At 39.8% G+C, this 17,710-nt stretch overlaps 1 protein-coding gene across 2 annotated transcripts; it reads left to right on the forward strand.

Moving 5' to 3' along the window:
* The first annotated feature begins 1,298 nt into the window (after positions 1 to 1,298).
* Positions 1,299 to 17,407, forward strand: LOC122089985 (3-dehydrosphinganine reductase TSC10A-like). Of its 2 annotated transcripts, XM_042659787.1 has the most exons (4): positions 1,299 to 1,457; positions 1,615 to 2,153; positions 14,637 to 14,784; positions 16,847 to 17,407. In XM_042659787.1, the coding sequence occupies exons 2-4, from the start codon at positions 1,623 to 1,625 to the stop codon at positions 17,155 to 17,157; spliced, it is 990 nt and encodes a 329-aa protein (XP_042515721.1). In that variant the 5' UTR covers positions 1,299 to 1,457; positions 1,615 to 1,622; the 3' UTR covers positions 17,158 to 17,407. The 2 variants fall into 2 exon arrangements, with proteins under 2 accessions (XP_042515721.1, XP_042515720.1); XM_042659786.1 differs by having other exon boundaries at positions 1,368 to 2,153.
* Positions 17,408 to 17,710: the final 303 nt, after the last annotated feature.

Genomic DNA, 17,710 nt, shown 5'->3' on the forward strand with positions numbered 1-17,710 from the left:
TCACTTGATCAGCTCCATTTTTAGCTTGTGGGATTTAGGGCTTAATTATCACAAAATTTCAACCCTATCCCATTTCCACATGACAAAAGTTTGTGCCAATATCTAAAATTGTTAGATCGAAAGGCATGACTTTGTTGTTATAAAAATAATAAAATAATGTTCAAAGGTCAAGGTGGGTTTCTTATATAACCCAACTATTTGTAACATGACAACCTAGAGGAGATACCCAAAGGGCCATTTCTTACGTGTCAAATTTCAATCTAAATGAATTTTACACATAATTATATATATTTTTTTTTTTGTAGAAAAAAAAAAGGATGCTCCACGATAGTAATCATAACCCCCATAACAAGCCTTTGTATGGCAAGCAGTGCTTCAGTAGGACATAAAATGTTAGCGTGTCCATAAAATAATTATTTTTTTGAACTAAGGCTACATTTGGTAGTTATTAAGTTTTCAGAATGACGTTTTGCGCCAAAAGCAAAATTTTCAGTTTATGTATCAAAATTCATTTAAAAAAAGAAAAATGTGTTTGGTGAACTTGTTTCAAGAACGATTACCTTAGTTCTTCAAATTTTTTTTTTTTTTTTTGTATTTCGAATGAAATCAAAATGCCAGAACAAGGTTTCGTCATTCCATCATTTTGTTTTTTTTATTTTTTTTCCCCTTTTTATTCCAAAAAAATTGAAACACCAAGGGCCCGTTTGATAACGTTTCTGTCGTTTCTGTTTCAAGAAACGACAGAAACATAAATTTCTGTTTCTAGAAACATAAACGGAATTGAAGGTGTTTGATAAGTCATGTTTTTAGAAGTCGATAGTAACCAATGAAATAATGGCCACAAGTCGTTTATAGAAATGGCGACCTAAGTCGTTTCTTGAATCATAAATAAGTAAAAATTTATATTTTTATTTCTGAAAATAAGTGAAACGGAACAGTTTTATCAAACGCTTTTTACTCAATTTCTATTGTTTCTGAAAATATAAACGGCAGAAACGCGTTTCTTGAAATGTTATCAAACGGGCCCAAGTTGACACCATATGCTTTATTCAATTCCCACCCCACCCCACCCCACCCCACCCCAACCTCAAATGGAAAAACATCATAAATGTTTTTCTGGATAACTACTAAACGCAGTCTAAACTTTTTATTATTTATTTATTTAATAGATTTGGTGAATGTCAATATTATTGAGGGCCATGAACATTTCAACTCCTACCAAAAAACAAAGATGACGATTTCAACCATTAAAATGTAAGAGGAGAGATTACCTAAATATACAATATAAGAAAATTAATTACAAAACATATGAGGTTTGACTTTCCCTAAACCTACTAGTCTTGTTGAAAGGTGTGGAGACGTCAGGAATGGAAAATTGAATTAAGGATCATTGTTGCCTCCTCTCGGATCTTTCTGTCGAACTCTATAGCCCGGCGTTGCTGACGAGAAATCTTCAGGTAGACTCTTTGTCTCTCTCTCTCTCTCTCTCTCTCTCCTGAATCCGATAAAAGGGATGTATCTGGACTAGTTTTCAATTCTCACCACTTATCTATAAACCCTCTTGTTGATGGGTTTTCTTTCCCGTTAGTAATTGCTTTTTTTGATTTGTTGAAGCTCCTTCAATGGCGGAAAATAGCCTTCTCTTCCTTCTCATACTCTTGATTCCTATCTTAATCTTTGCCATTCTAGCGTTCATTGTTCGCCCTCGTCCCGTTAAGATCCCAATTAAGGGTCGTCATATCTTCATTACTGGTGGGTCGAGTGGTATTGGCCTTGCCATAGCACATCAGGCTGCTTCAGAGGGCGCTCGAGTTTCAATCCTTGCTCGTAATCGGGACAAGCTTGAAGAAGCTCGGAATTCTATTCGCCTTTCTACTGGAATTGATGTTTCCATCTTCAGTGTTGATGTTCGAGACTACGAAGCTGTTCGGAAAGCAATTGATGATGCAGGCCCCATTGATATACTTGTTTGCAATCAAGGAGTTTTTACTCCAGGAGAACTGGAGTCGCAGGATTTGGAGACTATTAAGTTCATGATCGATGTGAATCTAATGGGTACTTTCCATCTGATCAAAGCAGCACTTCCTGGGATGAAGAACAGAGGTGACAGTCTACCTAGTTCGATCGCTCTAATGTCCTCGCAGGCTGGTCAGGTATGGTGTATTTCTGCTCCCTTTGCTATGGCCAATCAGATGGTATTTTCATATAAACGAATTTCTGGTGACGTTCATAGTGTTTTTTGGGGTTTAATTGTAATTTATAATGTGACGGAATGCACTAGAGGTGTCATTCAACTCTCATGATTTTTAAGTTGCAGTAGTTTTTCTTTTTATGGAGATGATCTTCTTGTTCTTCTTATTTTCTTCTCTGTTTTTTCCTTCTTTGATGGTGGATGAAATTTTATTGATGGTGAGAAAAAACTATTGTTTATAATTATTTTTGTGAAATCCTTCATAGTGTCCAAAATGAGGAAGTTTCATTGATGCAGAAATGTTTATCAATCAACACCAGGGATTTAAACACAGAACAACATAAAGGGCTCAAGATCTCTTGAACAGACTGGTTATTATTCAATTTCAATTTGTTATGATCTATCAGTTCATTGTGCTCAAATTGGGTTCTGAGTCGCTCAGTCTCCAAAATGGGGAAACTTTGTGGACCCAGAAAGCCAATGGTTAAGGTTAACCCAAGGGCATTTGAGCCCAAGTTCTTTATTCAATGACCGTCAGCCATAGAACTTGAGATACAATTATGAACTGAAACTAAATTATTTAAGAAAAAATAAAAAACTGTGAACAGATTGCTGATATCATTCAAGATCATTCTGCTGTGATCTATAACACATATTCATGCATAAATTGCAATGTGAATTTGGATTTTACTGAACCTATTCAACACCTGAAGAGAAATGTTTGAAATGTCGAATGAAATCTGTCGAAATTAGTGAAACTTTTCACTTCCCATAGCGTCAATTTCTACCAAAATCGAAGAATTTACAAAAAATTTAGCAAAACATGTTGAAATTGGTGAAATATTTTTGTTCCCCCAAGGTTTAAAATCACCCCACGATTAAACATATCAAACACTGCTGAAGAGAATGAACCTCAGTAAAACTAATGACAATGATGAAATCCTTGGTGATGTTAAATCTTTTTGGGTGCGAAGTGTTGGGGACTTATGGGATCTAAGCATTTTCTACAAGGTAATCTGTGTATTAGACCCAGTTTATAATTCAAATTAACTCGTATTGGGGAATCCCAAAAGGCCACACAGGGTACATTCCGCTGGGACAGTTCCTGGTTGTTTGTCCTTGAGTTAGCATATGAGTCAAAGGAAGAAGGAGTTCGTAGGGCTGTATGTGGGTTTGAGTTTAGGTTATGGGCTTAATTTGTAATGAGTTTGAATAAATTCCAATGTGTTGAATAATTTGTTTTCATGTTTAATTGTTTTCCCATCTGATTGCCTTGATAAGGTATTCCCTTCATTCTTACTGTATGTTGTTTATGGAATCTTGTTCTTTTTGGGTTGGTTATTGTTGATGGAATTTATCAATTCCATCTCTACTAGAACTTAAAATCAGTACCTGGACATTTTGGAAGAGAGAAGAGAAAATGTAAGTCGAAGAGAAGAAGAGAGAGTGACAAAAACCGTCCATGGTTTGAGAGGGGAGCAGAATACTCCAAACCATGTGGGGAGGGGGGGGGGAACTACTTATGTTACATAAATAGGAGAAATTACAATGAAGCACTGGGTCCACACTAAAGCCTATAACTTTTGTCTACTTTACATTTAAGGACAAAAATATAAACAAGCATTACAAATATACCCCTATGTTTGTATAGGGGGGACCTTGGTGCAATGGTAAGGTTGCTCCATTGTGAGTTTGTGACCAAGTGGTCACGGGTTTGAACTAGGAAACAACCTCTCTGTAGAGTGAGGGTAAGGTTGCGTACATTATGTGATGTGAGGGGTTCCTAGGTAACTAGGTTTCCTACAAGATTAACTAACTAGGTAGGGTTAACTCAAGGGACTTGGGTAAACAGGACAAAAGAAACTCAGCAAACAAGATTTAACATGCAATATAGAATGAGACTAATAGACAAAGTAGTAAAAAGCAATAATAATCTAGGAAGAAAAACACATACTCACTCAAGCTTCAAGGGGAAACATGGGGTAGGGAACATGACAGCAATCAAAATTAGGTTACAACACTAGTTTATTAAGCATCAAAAGTAGATAGAAACCCCATGCTATATGCTCTAAGATCAGTTATACTAGTAATAAGAAGACCAGCAATACTTAAGGCAAACAATGTGGTAAATAAAAGGTTAAACAATGGCTAAAAGGGGGGGTGGGTTTTGATGGAAGTAACAGAGTAAATAATGAGGGGATAATGGAGGGAATGGGAGGGTTTTTTCTATACTTATCTGCTGCCCAGGTCTGAGAATAAAGAAGACGGCCCAGATTTGAAGATGGTGTCTAGCAGTAATCCGTTCATTGAAAGGAGATCAGCAGCAGCCCAGGTGATGATCTATCCACGTAGTATGGCCTTCAGTTGTTACAAACAGAGGCTGCAATAGTGCAGCAGTAGTAACAGAGAATAACAGCAGTATCAACAGAGATTAACAGCAGCAGCAGAGAACATCCAACAGTAGTAGACAGTAAACAGCAGCAGCAGCAGCAGAGAACATTCAATAGCAGTAGACGGTAAACAGTAGCAGTAAAAGGGAATTGGAAGAGAGAGAGGGAGGCGAGAGAAGAAAGAAGAGAGAACCGAGAGAATAAAGAGAGAAAAGGCGAGAAAGAGAGTGAGAAAGACTAGATAGAAAGAGAGAGAGAATCGTGAGAGGGGTGGGGGGTTTGCTGCTTGGCTGTTTTTCAATTCACATTCATTTTTTAGAACCATGGCCAATGGCCTTACATAAATAAGAGACTAATTACTAAAAAGAAAAGATTATTCTAGGAATGCTATTTCATAAACAAAGAAACTTTCTAAAAAGAAATCAATAGGATAATTACTTAGTTTCCTAATTAACTTAAAGACTCAAATAAACAAAATCCTAAGAACTAAAACTACTAAACTATCAGATTTGGTGGGGGCCACACAATCTTGGCAAATTTTGGAAGGAGAGGACTCGATCCAGCGCTGGGAAGGCTGGATCGAGCCTTCCTTTATTCTTCTTCTTTCTTCTTCTTCCTTCTAATCCTCCAACCACAATGAAGGTTGGGTCTTCTTCTTCCTTCGGCTGTACGTCTGATGTCCCCATCAACTCTCCCCGGCTTGGAAGAATTCACCTCCGGTGAATTAAAACTCTTGTAATAGTCAAGTAGGTCTGGGTTGAGTTGTTGGACTTCTTGCATTGTGATCCAGGTGTTGTCAATTTTCGGACGTCCACACCACTTGACCAAGAACTCTCTAGAACCTCCATTGTGTGTGGACACAATCTTCTCATCAAGGATTTCCTCAATCTCTTCAGTCCTTCTCGTGACCATAGGCACAGGTGGTAATGAGGTGGGGGGAAGTGGTTGGTTTTGTTTAGTAGTCTCATTAATGGTGAAGGGGAAGTCCTTAAAGCCATCAGGATAGAAAGGGGTAATGGTAGAGGTACCATGGTATGGGACAAGGTCTTCAACATTGAAAATATTACTGATTTCCATACTAGTTGGTAGATCAAGAACATATGCATTGGCACCTATCCTCTTGAGTACTTTGAACGGACCTGTGCTACGAGCATGCAGTTTGCTCGCTTTTCCCCTAACAAAACGTTGCGACTTAATTCTAACCATCACCATATCACCCTCTTGAAACTCTTATAGCCTTCTGTGCACATCTGCCTTCGACTTATATTGCTCGTTGCTCAGTGCTATCTGTCTTCTTATACCTGCATGCAAATCATGTATATGCTGAGCAAAAGACTCTTCTGACTGGGAGGTCCTGGAACTAGACATGACTGGGATAAGGTCTATGGGTACCCGGGGTTGGTATCCTGAACAGCTCTCAAAGGGGGACAGACCAGTGGTACGGTTCTTAGAACTATTATACACAAACTCAGCCTCCCTGAGGACTCGATCCCAACTGGTAAGGTGTTTCCCTATGAGGCAACGCAATAAATTCCCTAAGCTCCTATTGACAACCTCGGTTTGGCCATCGGTCTGAAGGTGGAATGTTAAGGAGAAACGGAGCTTCGTGCCCATCATCCGCCACAGGGTCCTCCAAAAATGACTAGTGAACTTAACATCCCTATCGGACACTATGGTGAGGGGCAACCCATGGTACTTGACAATCTCATTAAAGAAAAGTCTGGCTACTATGGATGCATCAGAGGTCTTAGAGCATGGGATGAAATGGGCCATCTTCGAGAAGCGGTCCACAACCACATAAACAGAATCATGGCCCCTCAAAGTTTTTAGTAGACCAAGCACGAAGCCATGCTAAGGTCCTGCCAAGGGGAATGGGGAACGGGTAGGGGAGTGTATAAACCCGTGTTTTGCTTTTGTTGTTTGGCGGTCTGGCATGTCCTACACTGACTCACAACTCTAGCAACATCCTTCTTCAGTCCTGGCCAAAAGAATCAGTCCTCAACGAGGGTGATGGTCTTATCTCGACCGAAATGGCCAGCGACTCCCCCAGCATGCAATTCCCAGATTAGGAAATCTCGGAGTGAAGTCCTGGGAATGCACAACTTGCTTCCTTTAAAAAGGAAGCCCTCACTAAGTACGTAGTCCGAGCGGTTGATCGGGTTGCCTTCACTCAAGGAAGTGAACGGCTCACTAAAATCAGGACAGGTGAGGTATTGGTCCTTGACTCGCTCGAACCCTACAACCTCTACACTCATTGCCTGGAGTAGCACACTAGCCCGACTCCTAGCATTGGTGAGATTGAGGAGCATGTTCACTCGGCTCAGTGCATCTGCAGCAGTATTCTCGACACCGGGTCTGTGCTTAAGTACAAAAGTGTACTTTTGGAGAAACTCAACCCACTTGGCATGCCTCTGGTTAAGTTTCTTTTGGGCACTCAGGTATCTCAGAGCCTGATGGTCAAAGAATAGCACGAATTTTTACGGTAAAAGGTAATCGCCAATAGCGCAGTGATTGGACAACCGTATAGAATTTCTTGTTGTATGTGAAATATCGTTGCCTAGCTTCATTAAGCTTCTCACTAAAATGGGCAATAGGGTGGCCCTCTTGTCCTAGGACACCACCTATCCCAATACCAGATGCATTGCAATTCACTTCGAAGACTTTAGAGAAATCTGGGAGGCACAGGACTGGAGCTTCATTCATAAGCTTTTTAATCTCATTAAAGGCCTTCGTAGCACTTTTAGTCCATTAAAACTCCTTTTTCATGCAATCGGTGATAGGAGACATAATGGAACTAAACCAGTAGATGAACCTCCTATAGAAAGTGGCTAAGCCATGAAAGCTTCTTACCTCATGGACATTAGTTGGCTCAGGCCACTCTACAATTGCTCTCACTTTCTCAGGGTTAGCAGATACTCCCTGAGTTGACACAGCAAATCCTAGGAAGATGACTTGATCACTCATGAAGGTGCACTTCTTAAGGTTGACATAGAGTTTCTCTTGTAAGAGCACATGAAAAACCTTCTGTAAGTGATCCAAATGGGAAGACAAGGTCTTACTATAGATGAGGATGTCATCATAGTAAACCACTAGGAACTTGCCAATGAATGATTGAAGCACTTGATTCATTATCCTCATGAAGGTGTTAGGTGCATTTGACAAGCCAAAAGGCATGACTAACCACTCAAAGAGGCCATCCTTCGTCTTGAAGGCTGTCTTCCACTCATCTCCAGGCCTAACCCTAATCTGGTGGTACCCGCTCTTGAGATCAATCTTCGAAAAGATCGAAGAGTTGGCCATCAAATCCAACATGTCATCAAGCCTAGGGATAGGGAACCTATATTTGATGGTGATCTTATTGATGGCCCTACTATCAATACACATACGCTAGGTGCCATCTTTATTTGGCGTGAACAAGGCTGGTACAGCACACGGGCTAAGGCTTTCCCTAATGAATCCCTTCTGCAACAGTTCATCCACTTGCCGTTTGAGTTCGGCATGTTCTTTGGGATTCATTCGGTAATGGGGTAAGTTCAGGAGAGAGGATCCTGGAACTAAGTCAATAGCGTGCTGGATGTCATGCATAGCCGGTAACTCATCAGGTAGTTCCTCAGGGAATAACCTCTCAAATTTCTTCAACAAGGGTCGCACTTCTCTAGGAGCCTCAGTGAATAAGCGTGACCTATCGGTATTACTCTGTACGGCAACTAGAGCATAAATCACCCCTGACTCGTGACACTCTCCTTCAAATTGTTGTTGATTTAAAATGTTGAGTGTTTTGGTGGGGGTGTGTTTGGATGTACTTCCCTTGTGTTCTGGAACCTTAACTTCCCTAGGGACACTGGGGGTTAGTCTGATCTTCTTCCCTTTGAACTCAAAGACATAAGTGTTAGACTTCCCATAATTTGTGATATCTCGGTCATATAACCAAGGTCTACCTAGGATGATATGGGCAACATCCATCTTTAGGCCATCACACCACACTCGATCCTCATATCCTACAAAGTGTAAGGGAACTAAACACCTCAGATAAACGGGAATGGTGGACTGATCAACCCAGGCAACCTTGTAAGGCTTGGGGTGGGGTTCAGGTTTGAGGCCCATTCGAGCAACAACGCTCTTGGCGACCACATTCATGCAACTCCCGCTGTCTATGGCGACGTGGCAGTTCTTGCCCTGATGATATATGTAAGTGATGAAAATATTTGTTCATCACCAATCATCGCTACTCCTAGGTTGTGAGACCATGCAATGCACAATGCCAAGCTTGAGGTCACCGGCCTCCTCGGTCTCCTCATTAGATATGGTCTCATCAGGTTTATGGTCCTCATACTCATGGTCCTGAAACCCCTTTTGGTCACCTTCTTCAGGGGTCTGCTCTCCGACATAAAGATTCCTATTGGGACACTCTCTGGAGAAGTGACCAAACCTATGACACTTGAAGCACTGTTGTTGCCCACTACTCTTGGGTGCTTCTCCCAAAATTCCTTTACCCTTATTGTCAAATTGACGCTGTGGTGCAGCAGTGGGTTTTGGGAATCCAGTTGAGCCTTGGGGTGGTTTTCTAAATTGGGATTCCCCAGTTTGGTAGCTCTTCCTCTGAGAATAAGTTCTCATAGAGGATTCCACCTCAAGGGCTATCCTAAAGGTTTGTGGAACGTCTCGCACCAGGTGGGGTGCCATACGAGACTGAATTTCGGAGTTGAGTCTGATAAGGAATCTGGATAGTGTTTGCTCAACATCCTCCCGAATACGGCTTCTAATTTTCAATTCATTGAACTTGCTCATGTATTCGGTCACAGTCAACTTTCCTTGCTTTATGGTATTCATTTCATTCAACAACTGGAGCCTATAAGTGATAGGAAAAATTTTCCTCTTGAGCCGCTCTTGCATCTCTACCTAGGTAGTGATTGGCTCAAGTCCTAGGTGGTCCTCCTAGTACTCTAGGTCTGTCCAGAAGTCCTGGGCAGCTCCAATAAGCTTGAACTTAGCAAATCGGTAGCAGACTTCCTCTGGCATATCGTAGAAATCGAAGTACCTATCCATCTGCTTGATCAAATCTAGAAGGATCCTAGCATCAATCTGACCATCATAGGTAGGGGCATCTGCCTTAATCATCCGTCTGACATCAAAGCCCCTATCAGGATGCTCATAACCCTCATCATCTCCATATTGGGGTTTGGCGTCTTGGCGTCTTGGCGATGGGCCTCGACCCCTACCCCGATCCCTACCACGCCCTAGGCCTTGGAAGTTATCTCCTATCTGGTCATAACCATCAGTCTGGTTATTCTCGTTTACTTCCTCAGGGTTAGGGCTCTACCCCTAGGTTCAGTGCCAGTTGTGTTACAGCCTTGCCGCCATCAGGGTTTTGGGCACTTGTCTCGAGGGCAGCCAACTTATCGGTAAGGGCTTGGAGATGGAAAACTTGTGTTTCCTGTATGGCTTGAACAACTTTCATGAATTCAGCCAGTTGCTCAGATTGGATGGAGGTGCTAGGAGGGTCAGACATATCCTGGTATGCTCTACCACTACGAGTGGACATAAGGAGATGGGCAGCCAAGGTACGGTTGCCACCAAAGACTCAAGGTCTACTCAGAATCTCCAATTGAGACATGTAGTTAGCCCTTTCAATCTTGAGGTAAAAAATCTCCCTCTCAAGTATGTGCTTTTGGAGGGAATAGCGTCCAATGCTATTTGGTCCCGCCAACTTAAGAAAGAAAAGGGTGTCCTCTAATCTATGGTATCGCTCTCTTAGCTCAGACTCGACTACGGACAGATGGTGATGGAGACTAGACATCGAAAGGTAAGACATGTAAACAAGGGACAACAGTACCTAATTACCCTAAACCTAGACAAAACCATGCTCTGATACCAAGATGATGTAGGGGGTTCCTAGGTGACTAGGTTTCCTACAAGATTAACTAACTAGGTAGGGTTAACTCAAGGGACTTGGGTAAACAGGACAAAAGAAACTCAGCAAACAAAATTTAACATGCAACATAAAATGAGACTAATAGACAAAGTAGCAAAAAGTAAATAATCTAGGAAGAAAAACACATACTCAAGCTTCAAGGGGAAACATGGGGTAGGGAACATGGCAGCAATCAAAATTAGGTTACAATACTAGTTTATTAAGCATCAAAAGTAGATAGAAACCCCATGCTATATGCTCTAAGATCATTTATACTAGTAATAAGAAGACCAACAATACTTAAGGCAAACGATGTGGTAAATAAAAGGTTAAACAATGGCTAAAAGGGGGGGTGGGTTTTAATGGAAGTAACAGAGTAAATAATGAGGGGATAACGGAGGGAATGGGAGGGTTTTTTCTATACTTATCTGTTGCCTAGGTCTGAGAATAAAGAAGACAGCCCAGATTTGATGATGGTGTCCAGCAGTAATCCGTTCATTGAAAGGAGATCAGCAGCAGCCCAGGTGATGATCTATCCACGTAGTATGGCCTTCAGTTGTTGCAAACAGAGGCTGCAATAGTGCAACAGTAATAACAGAGAATAACAGCAGCAACAGAGAACATCCAACAGTAGTAGACAGTAAGCAGCAGCAGCAGCAGCAGAAGCAGAGAACATTCAACAGCAGTAGACAGTAAACAGTAGCAGTAAAAGGGAATTGGAAGAGAGAGAGGGAGGCGAGAGAAGAGAGAAGAGAGAACCGAGAGAATAAAGAGAGAAAAGGCGAGAAAGAGAGTGAGAAAGAGAAGATTGAAAGAGAGAAAATCGTGAGAGGGGTGGGTGGTTTGTTCCTTGGCTGTTTTTCAATTCACATTCATTTTTTAGAACCATGGCCAATGGCCTTACATAAATAAGAGACTAATTACTAAAAAGAAAAGATTATTCTAGGAATGCTATTTCATAAACAAAGAAATTTTCTAAAAAGAAATCAATAGGATAATTACTTAGTTTCCTAATTAACTTAGAGACTCAAATAAACAAAATCCTAGGAAATAAAACTACTAAACTATCAGATTTGGTGGGGGCCACACAATCTTGGCAAATTTTGGAAGGAGAGGACTCGATCCAGCGCTGGGAAGGCTGGATCAAGCCTTCCTTTATTCTTCTTCTTTCTTCTTCTTCCTTCTTCTAATCCTCTAACCACAATGAAGGTTGGGTCTTCTTCTTCCTTCGGCTGTACGTCTTGATGTCCCCATCATTATGACCCTCCCCAAGCCCCGTAGTGGCGGGAGCTTCGTGTACTGGGTATGCCATTTTTTACAAATATATCCCTATGAAACCGACACAATTTAACACTCGCCTTCAATCTAGAGAATCAATATCACCCATGCCTAACTTGGAAGACCCTTGGAGAAATACATTATGAAACAAGACCTTGGTAAACAAATATCCAAGTTGATCACTAGAACTGACAAACAAAATCAATTTTTTCATCACTACGTCCCGAACAATTACACTTCATTATGTTTGGCCCGCTCATGAAAGACAGGATCACTAGAAATATAAATAGATTATCACAGAAAATGTCCATAGGTTTGCTATTTAAGCCACATCAACTAAGCTGCAGTGTGAGCCATTGCTTTATACTCAACTTCAACACTAGACATGGTTTCTGTAGTTTGCTATTTATTCCTCCATGTAACAATAATACCCTTGAGAAAGGTATAATATCGTGTAATAGATCTCTAATGACCATCAGCACCAACCTAATCGTCATTGGAATAACCAACAATATTGGTGTGACCATTAGAATGATAAATAGGACTTTTCCCTGGAACACCTTAAGATATCTCAGTGTACAACATATTGCCTCCCAATGAGCCTGATTAGGTGTCTCCATAAACTGACTAATCACGCTAATAATAAGATATAAGTTTGTTGATTAACCTCTTATACTAACGTTTGTTTGCAAATTCTTTCTCATTAAACGCTCTAAGTATGACATGAGGTTCCATAAGAGTATCTATAGACTGACACCTAACATTCCTATCTCACTCAGAAGGTCAAGAATATACTTCCTCTGAGACAAACCGTGCCATTTCTTGCTTCAAATGACCTCAATGCCAAAAAAATATCTGAGAGGTTCAAAATCTTTCATCTGGAAGTGTTGTTGTAAGTAAGACTTAACCTGTTTAATTTCAAACAAATCATTATCAAAGACAATATTATCACCAACATAAATGACCAGCACAATGACTTTAGAGTCTTGATGAGCAACATGAGAGAAGGTTTCAAAATAGTCAACTTCATAGGTTAAGTGCAGCCCTTAGCAACCAAATGAGCTTTGAGGTGGTCAACCAAACAGTCATGATTATTCTTAATGGTATATACCCAATAACACAGCCGAAGATCCTTACCAGGACGTAATCTACCAAAGTCCAAGTCTTACAAGAAAGCAAGGCATCCATTTCCACATCTATGTCTGATTTCCAACCAAACTGAGATAAAGTATCTTTGTAATTTGGTAAGAATAGAGGGGAAAACATACGAAGAAAACAGGAAGATGGGAAATAAAAATAGAATTAGCAATAAGATAGGCAACCAAAGAGCTTTGAGTACAGGACCGAAAATAAAAAGAATTGATGAAGTCATAAGTCAAATACTTCCGAATTATTTGATCCATTGATGCCTTTTTATATTCTATTCATAAGCATATTCATTGAAGAGAAGCAAAACTCAGAAGGTTCTATCCATGGCCCTCATCCTAGTTGTGCCATATGGAAGGATGATGTGGGAATTCCGACCATTGGATAGGTATTGCATGGTCTAGATTTGTCAAGTGTCAAGTACTCAACTCTAAGAGCTAAATTCAATCACTAGCGCCCATGTATTGGAATTTCCCCTTGTTTTATCAGTCAACCATTCATTTTCAACCATTTTCCAAAACCATTCTCCCATTGAAGCTTTAGTTGTCTTGTAGGAAATCTCACTAGAGGAGTTATAGAAGAAAGGCATGAACCCAGCTACAAATCTACAACTTTTAAGAAGAATCAAAGCTGCAAGATACATGTAGGGTGTCCTCCATCTTGTGAACTGTTGAGTGTTGACTTTGATTTCTCTTTTTTCTTTAAAGACGTTTGGGACTTCATCAGCACCTTTAAGCTATGATGGGTTCCTTTTTTGAACTTCATTAAATAGTAATATTCTGAACTTCTTTGCTGAGACCTCAGAGTTAATTTTTATCAAATCATTTCTCTAGGAGGATGAGGTCATTTTTTTGTTACATGCAGAGTTGTGTGTTGACTAGATAGTTTTCAATGCGGAGTTGTGTGTTCGAGTTATTACTTTCGTGCTTAGCGAGGCTGTCAAGAATTAGTTATCTCATTCCTCTTTTCGTAAAAGTAGGTTAGGTGATGGATTGTTTTGGTGGTGGACGTAATGCATGTAGGACGCTTTGGCTTGACCGATTTATATAGTAGGTCAGGTAGACAGCCGGTACCTTATTATAGTTTGTCTTTCCAAGCCTGTGGCTGATTTGTAGTGGTGTGTTAGATTAACAGCCGGCACTTAATAATTAGCCATTACCCTTCAATCTTTTTGCATGGATCCTTGCGCTCGTCCTAGCTTGGAATCTCCATATCACTGACCCTATTAAGTTGAGATAAGGTTTTGGATGTTGTTTCAATGAGGTCATTTCAAATTACTGATCTGAGAGCTATCTTATATGACTTCTTGTATACACTACTATCATGGTTGTTTTGTCATAGTAATCTTCTTCTTCTTGTTCTTTTTTTGTGTTGTGTGTGTGTCTAAAGTGTAAACAAGTAGTCAGCAGGTGTATGGATCCTTTATCTTTTTTTGGTTCTCTTAGAACTTAGATCCTGGGGAACTCTCTTAGACAGTATGTATTGACCTTATTACTTATTTTCTTCGTCACTGTGGATGGATTTAATATTATGAGCAGTGCAATGCTTTAATTCTCTCTCTCTCTCTCTCTCTCTCTCTCTCTATATATATATATATATATATTTTTTTCCTTATTTTTATCTTAAGTTTTTATTTTAATAAGTATTCTACTCTCTTTAAGTTTGTGGAATCTGTTTCCTATAATTTTGAGAAGTCTTGACTTGGAATTTTTTATTTTAGGTGGGCATCTATGGTTACACTGCTTATTCAGCTAGTAAATTTGGCCTTAAAGGGTTGGGTGAGGCACTGCAGCAGGAGGTCATTGGGTATAACATCCATGTGTCCCTTATATTCCCTCCTGACACTGAAACTCCAGGTTTTGCTGAAGGTTTGAAATCTGACTTCAGGCTAGTTGTTTGTTGTAACATGTATTTTATTACTCGTTAAAAAAGTATAATACATTTGAAAGATCCCCCACTAATTTATTCGTGCATCTTGAGTACATATATTTAGAAAATATTTCAAGTACCCATTGTTTGATAACTATGGTGCTTGTGTAATTGCCACATGAGATGTCATGGGAGATGCATATGTATTCATAGTGTTGCTCTTTGCTAATGTTATATTGTATTTGTTAAATGTTATTATATGGAGCGGAAAGCATGTGAAACAGACCATCTTGCCATCTGCACTGATTGCTCCTAAGAATTTGATGTGGCTGGTGCGGTGGTACTCAAAAGGGTCTACATGTAGTAGCCCTTATCATCATTCTGTTCATGTAGTTAGTTACTACAAAGAGGGTAATGCAATCTGGTTAACCTAGAAGATTCAGATGCAAACCACAGGTAGGGATCATAGGACACATCCATAGGACCAGAATAGGGAGATTTGAAATAATGCAAAACTGAGCAATTTGATGGGGCTGTAATCCAGGTTGAAGGACATTGTGGAACAGGGGAATAAATGGTTGGATCTGGAGTTTTGGGCAGTCACAGAATTAGAAAGTATTCAGAATAGAATTAGATACTATGGAGTAACAGCAACTAATCCCAGAATGTAGAAAGTCCTGCTCTTTAGTAATGCTCTGATTTAGTAACTACCAATCTTAGATTCCAGAAAATAGAAAATAGTAACTTTCAGGTTGCAGAGAATCAGAATTAGTAGCTTGTAGGAAAATGGGAAGAAAGGAAGCAGTGTTGTAGCAGCAGTTCGGTGGGGAGTTACCTACACAACTAGGAAGCTATGGGACAGATTGATGGGGTTGTATGGGTAAGAAACTTGATCTGAAACCTTGCAGAAAACTATCAAGGATTAGTGATTAATAACAGGTAAACTAAAATGCCCAGAATGGAAGAAAAGAGATCTGACCTTCAATGGAAGAAGAAAAGAAAAATTGGAAGATGAAGGATTATGAACTAGGCTTCTCACCTAGAACTTGACTAATTTTTCATTGGTCCAACTTGGCATCCCACCAAGGGTTTCACTGCATCTCATAGCAAAGGAGTTCTGAATTTGACAGAAATCACCAAGCATAAGCTTATCAAATCGCTCAAATCATTGTTGGGTTAGTATGATTCCCCTACTTTTTATTTATAACTTCAATGAAACAAGCAAAATAGGAAACCCCTATGTTTGGTAGGGAGAATCCCTTACAACTTGGTCTTCTAATAGAAACCATTCTAGTACTTGAAAAAATAGAAACTGTGGCTGGACTGCAGCATATCTATCCAACCCTTCTGAAACACTACTAAAATAAAGAATTCAACTTATTAAAATAGAAACTAACACTATCCCGTATAGGCCTTCAATCCCTCATATTTGGGCTTATAGAATTAGCCCATAATAGCAGAAAACCCAAAATAGTCAGCCTATGATCCATATAACCCATTGGGAGATTAAAAAATAAGCTTATTGTTCCATTCTTGGTCAAATCTAATGACCGTTAATGCTGTTCTTCTGTCCTTTTGAACAGCATCAGAGGGAGTTCGCCACATGAAGAATGAAGTTTTGAAAATTGTTGAAAGGTTAATATTTTTTTGAAAATGGTAATCCAGCTCCAAAACAAACAAAAAGGTGTGTGCCACACTCACAAGGGACTGCCAGTGGTATACTGGAGGAAGGTGGGGATGACGTTTTGGTGGCCAACAATACATGGGGAGAAGTGCAACACTAGATAGGTCATATGGTTGAGGTTGGTTAACCAATTTGGCATGTTGCTGGTGCAGTGTGTCCCCTATCTTTATATGGTTTAAACCGTCAATTTACTCCTTCATGTGACTTGAATTGGGAGGCTGTCTTGGTGTTTGAATTGGCTTTGCATTTCTTACCCTTAAGTCCTTTCAAATGCTATTTTGGGCAAAATTCGCTGCCACAGTTATTAAAACCATTATTATTATGGTTCTTATGTGATACTAGATTGGGTTTTCATGAATGTTACTCATTTGTTTCAGAAAACAAGGTAAGGCCACAGCTCACCAGTATCATAGCTGCTACTTCTGGTGCAATGAAGGCTGATGAAGTTGCCAAGCGAACCTTAAATGGCATAAAATCTGGAACATTTATTGTATCGTGCAACTTGGAAGGGTTCTTTCTGTCTTTAGCAACTTCTGGTTTATCACCCCAGAGATCAGCCCTAATTGCCTTCTTTGAGGTTGTTGGTGCTGGTTTTTTACGTATCATAGCTCTAGCTACACAGTGGAATTGGTATGGGAGTATAGAGAAGTGGCATGTGCAAAAGAATAGCAAGTCCTCAACAAAATAAGAAGTCTCTCTTTAAGAGTACCAGCCTTCCCTTCTTGTTTGAGGATTTTTTTTCCCCCTGTTTCACCTTTCCTTGATGTTCATGGATATAGGATTGTAAATGATTTCTGGAACTACTTGATATTTTCTGTGAAATTTTGTCAAAGGAAGAGGTCTTAGTGCATTTGGTGATGCAAACCTCTTAGTGTGTTCACCGTCCTTGAATTTTGATTATCCTTCATAATATTATGTTGGTTTGGGATTCTTACTAATTTTTGAAGTTTTAATGCCTTCCTCTGAACCAGAAGCTACTAACATATTTTGTCCACCTCTCATTCATGAATGCTTTAAGCTATTCTATTGTTAAAAATGTTTCTCCTCCATGTCAGATCATATATATATATATATATATATATATATATAGAGAGAGAGAGAGAGAGAGAGAGAGAGAGAGCGAGTCGCCATGACTCCAGAGCCCTATTTCCTTTTCACATGTGGTTTTTATTATTTTTTCCTATTGTGACAATGTGGCCCCATGTGGATGATACTATGTATTTTTCACTGCCATTGGTGTG

The sequence above is a fragment of the Macadamia integrifolia genome, chromosome 9 (assembly GCF_013358625.1).
Source record: "Macadamia integrifolia cultivar HAES 741 chromosome 9, SCU_Mint_v3, whole genome shotgun sequence".
Classification (NCBI taxonomy): Eukaryota; Viridiplantae; Streptophyta; class Magnoliopsida; order Proteales; family Proteaceae; genus Macadamia; species Macadamia integrifolia.

Excerpts from the sequence above, each read along its gene's own strand:
- LOC122089985 (XM_042659787.1), top strand. The coding sequence starts at position 1,623 with ATGGCGGAAAATAGCCTTCTCTTCCTTCTCATACTCTTGATTCCTATC. Across the intron at positions 2,154-14,636 it reads TGTCCTCGCAGGCTGGTCAG|GTGGGCATCTATGGTTACAC; the intron begins GTATGGTGTATT and ends TTTTTATTTTAG. Across the intron at positions 14,785-16,846 it reads AACTCCAGGTTTTGCTGAAG|AAAACAAGGTAAGGCCACAG; the intron begins GTTTGAAATCTG and ends CATTTGTTTCAG.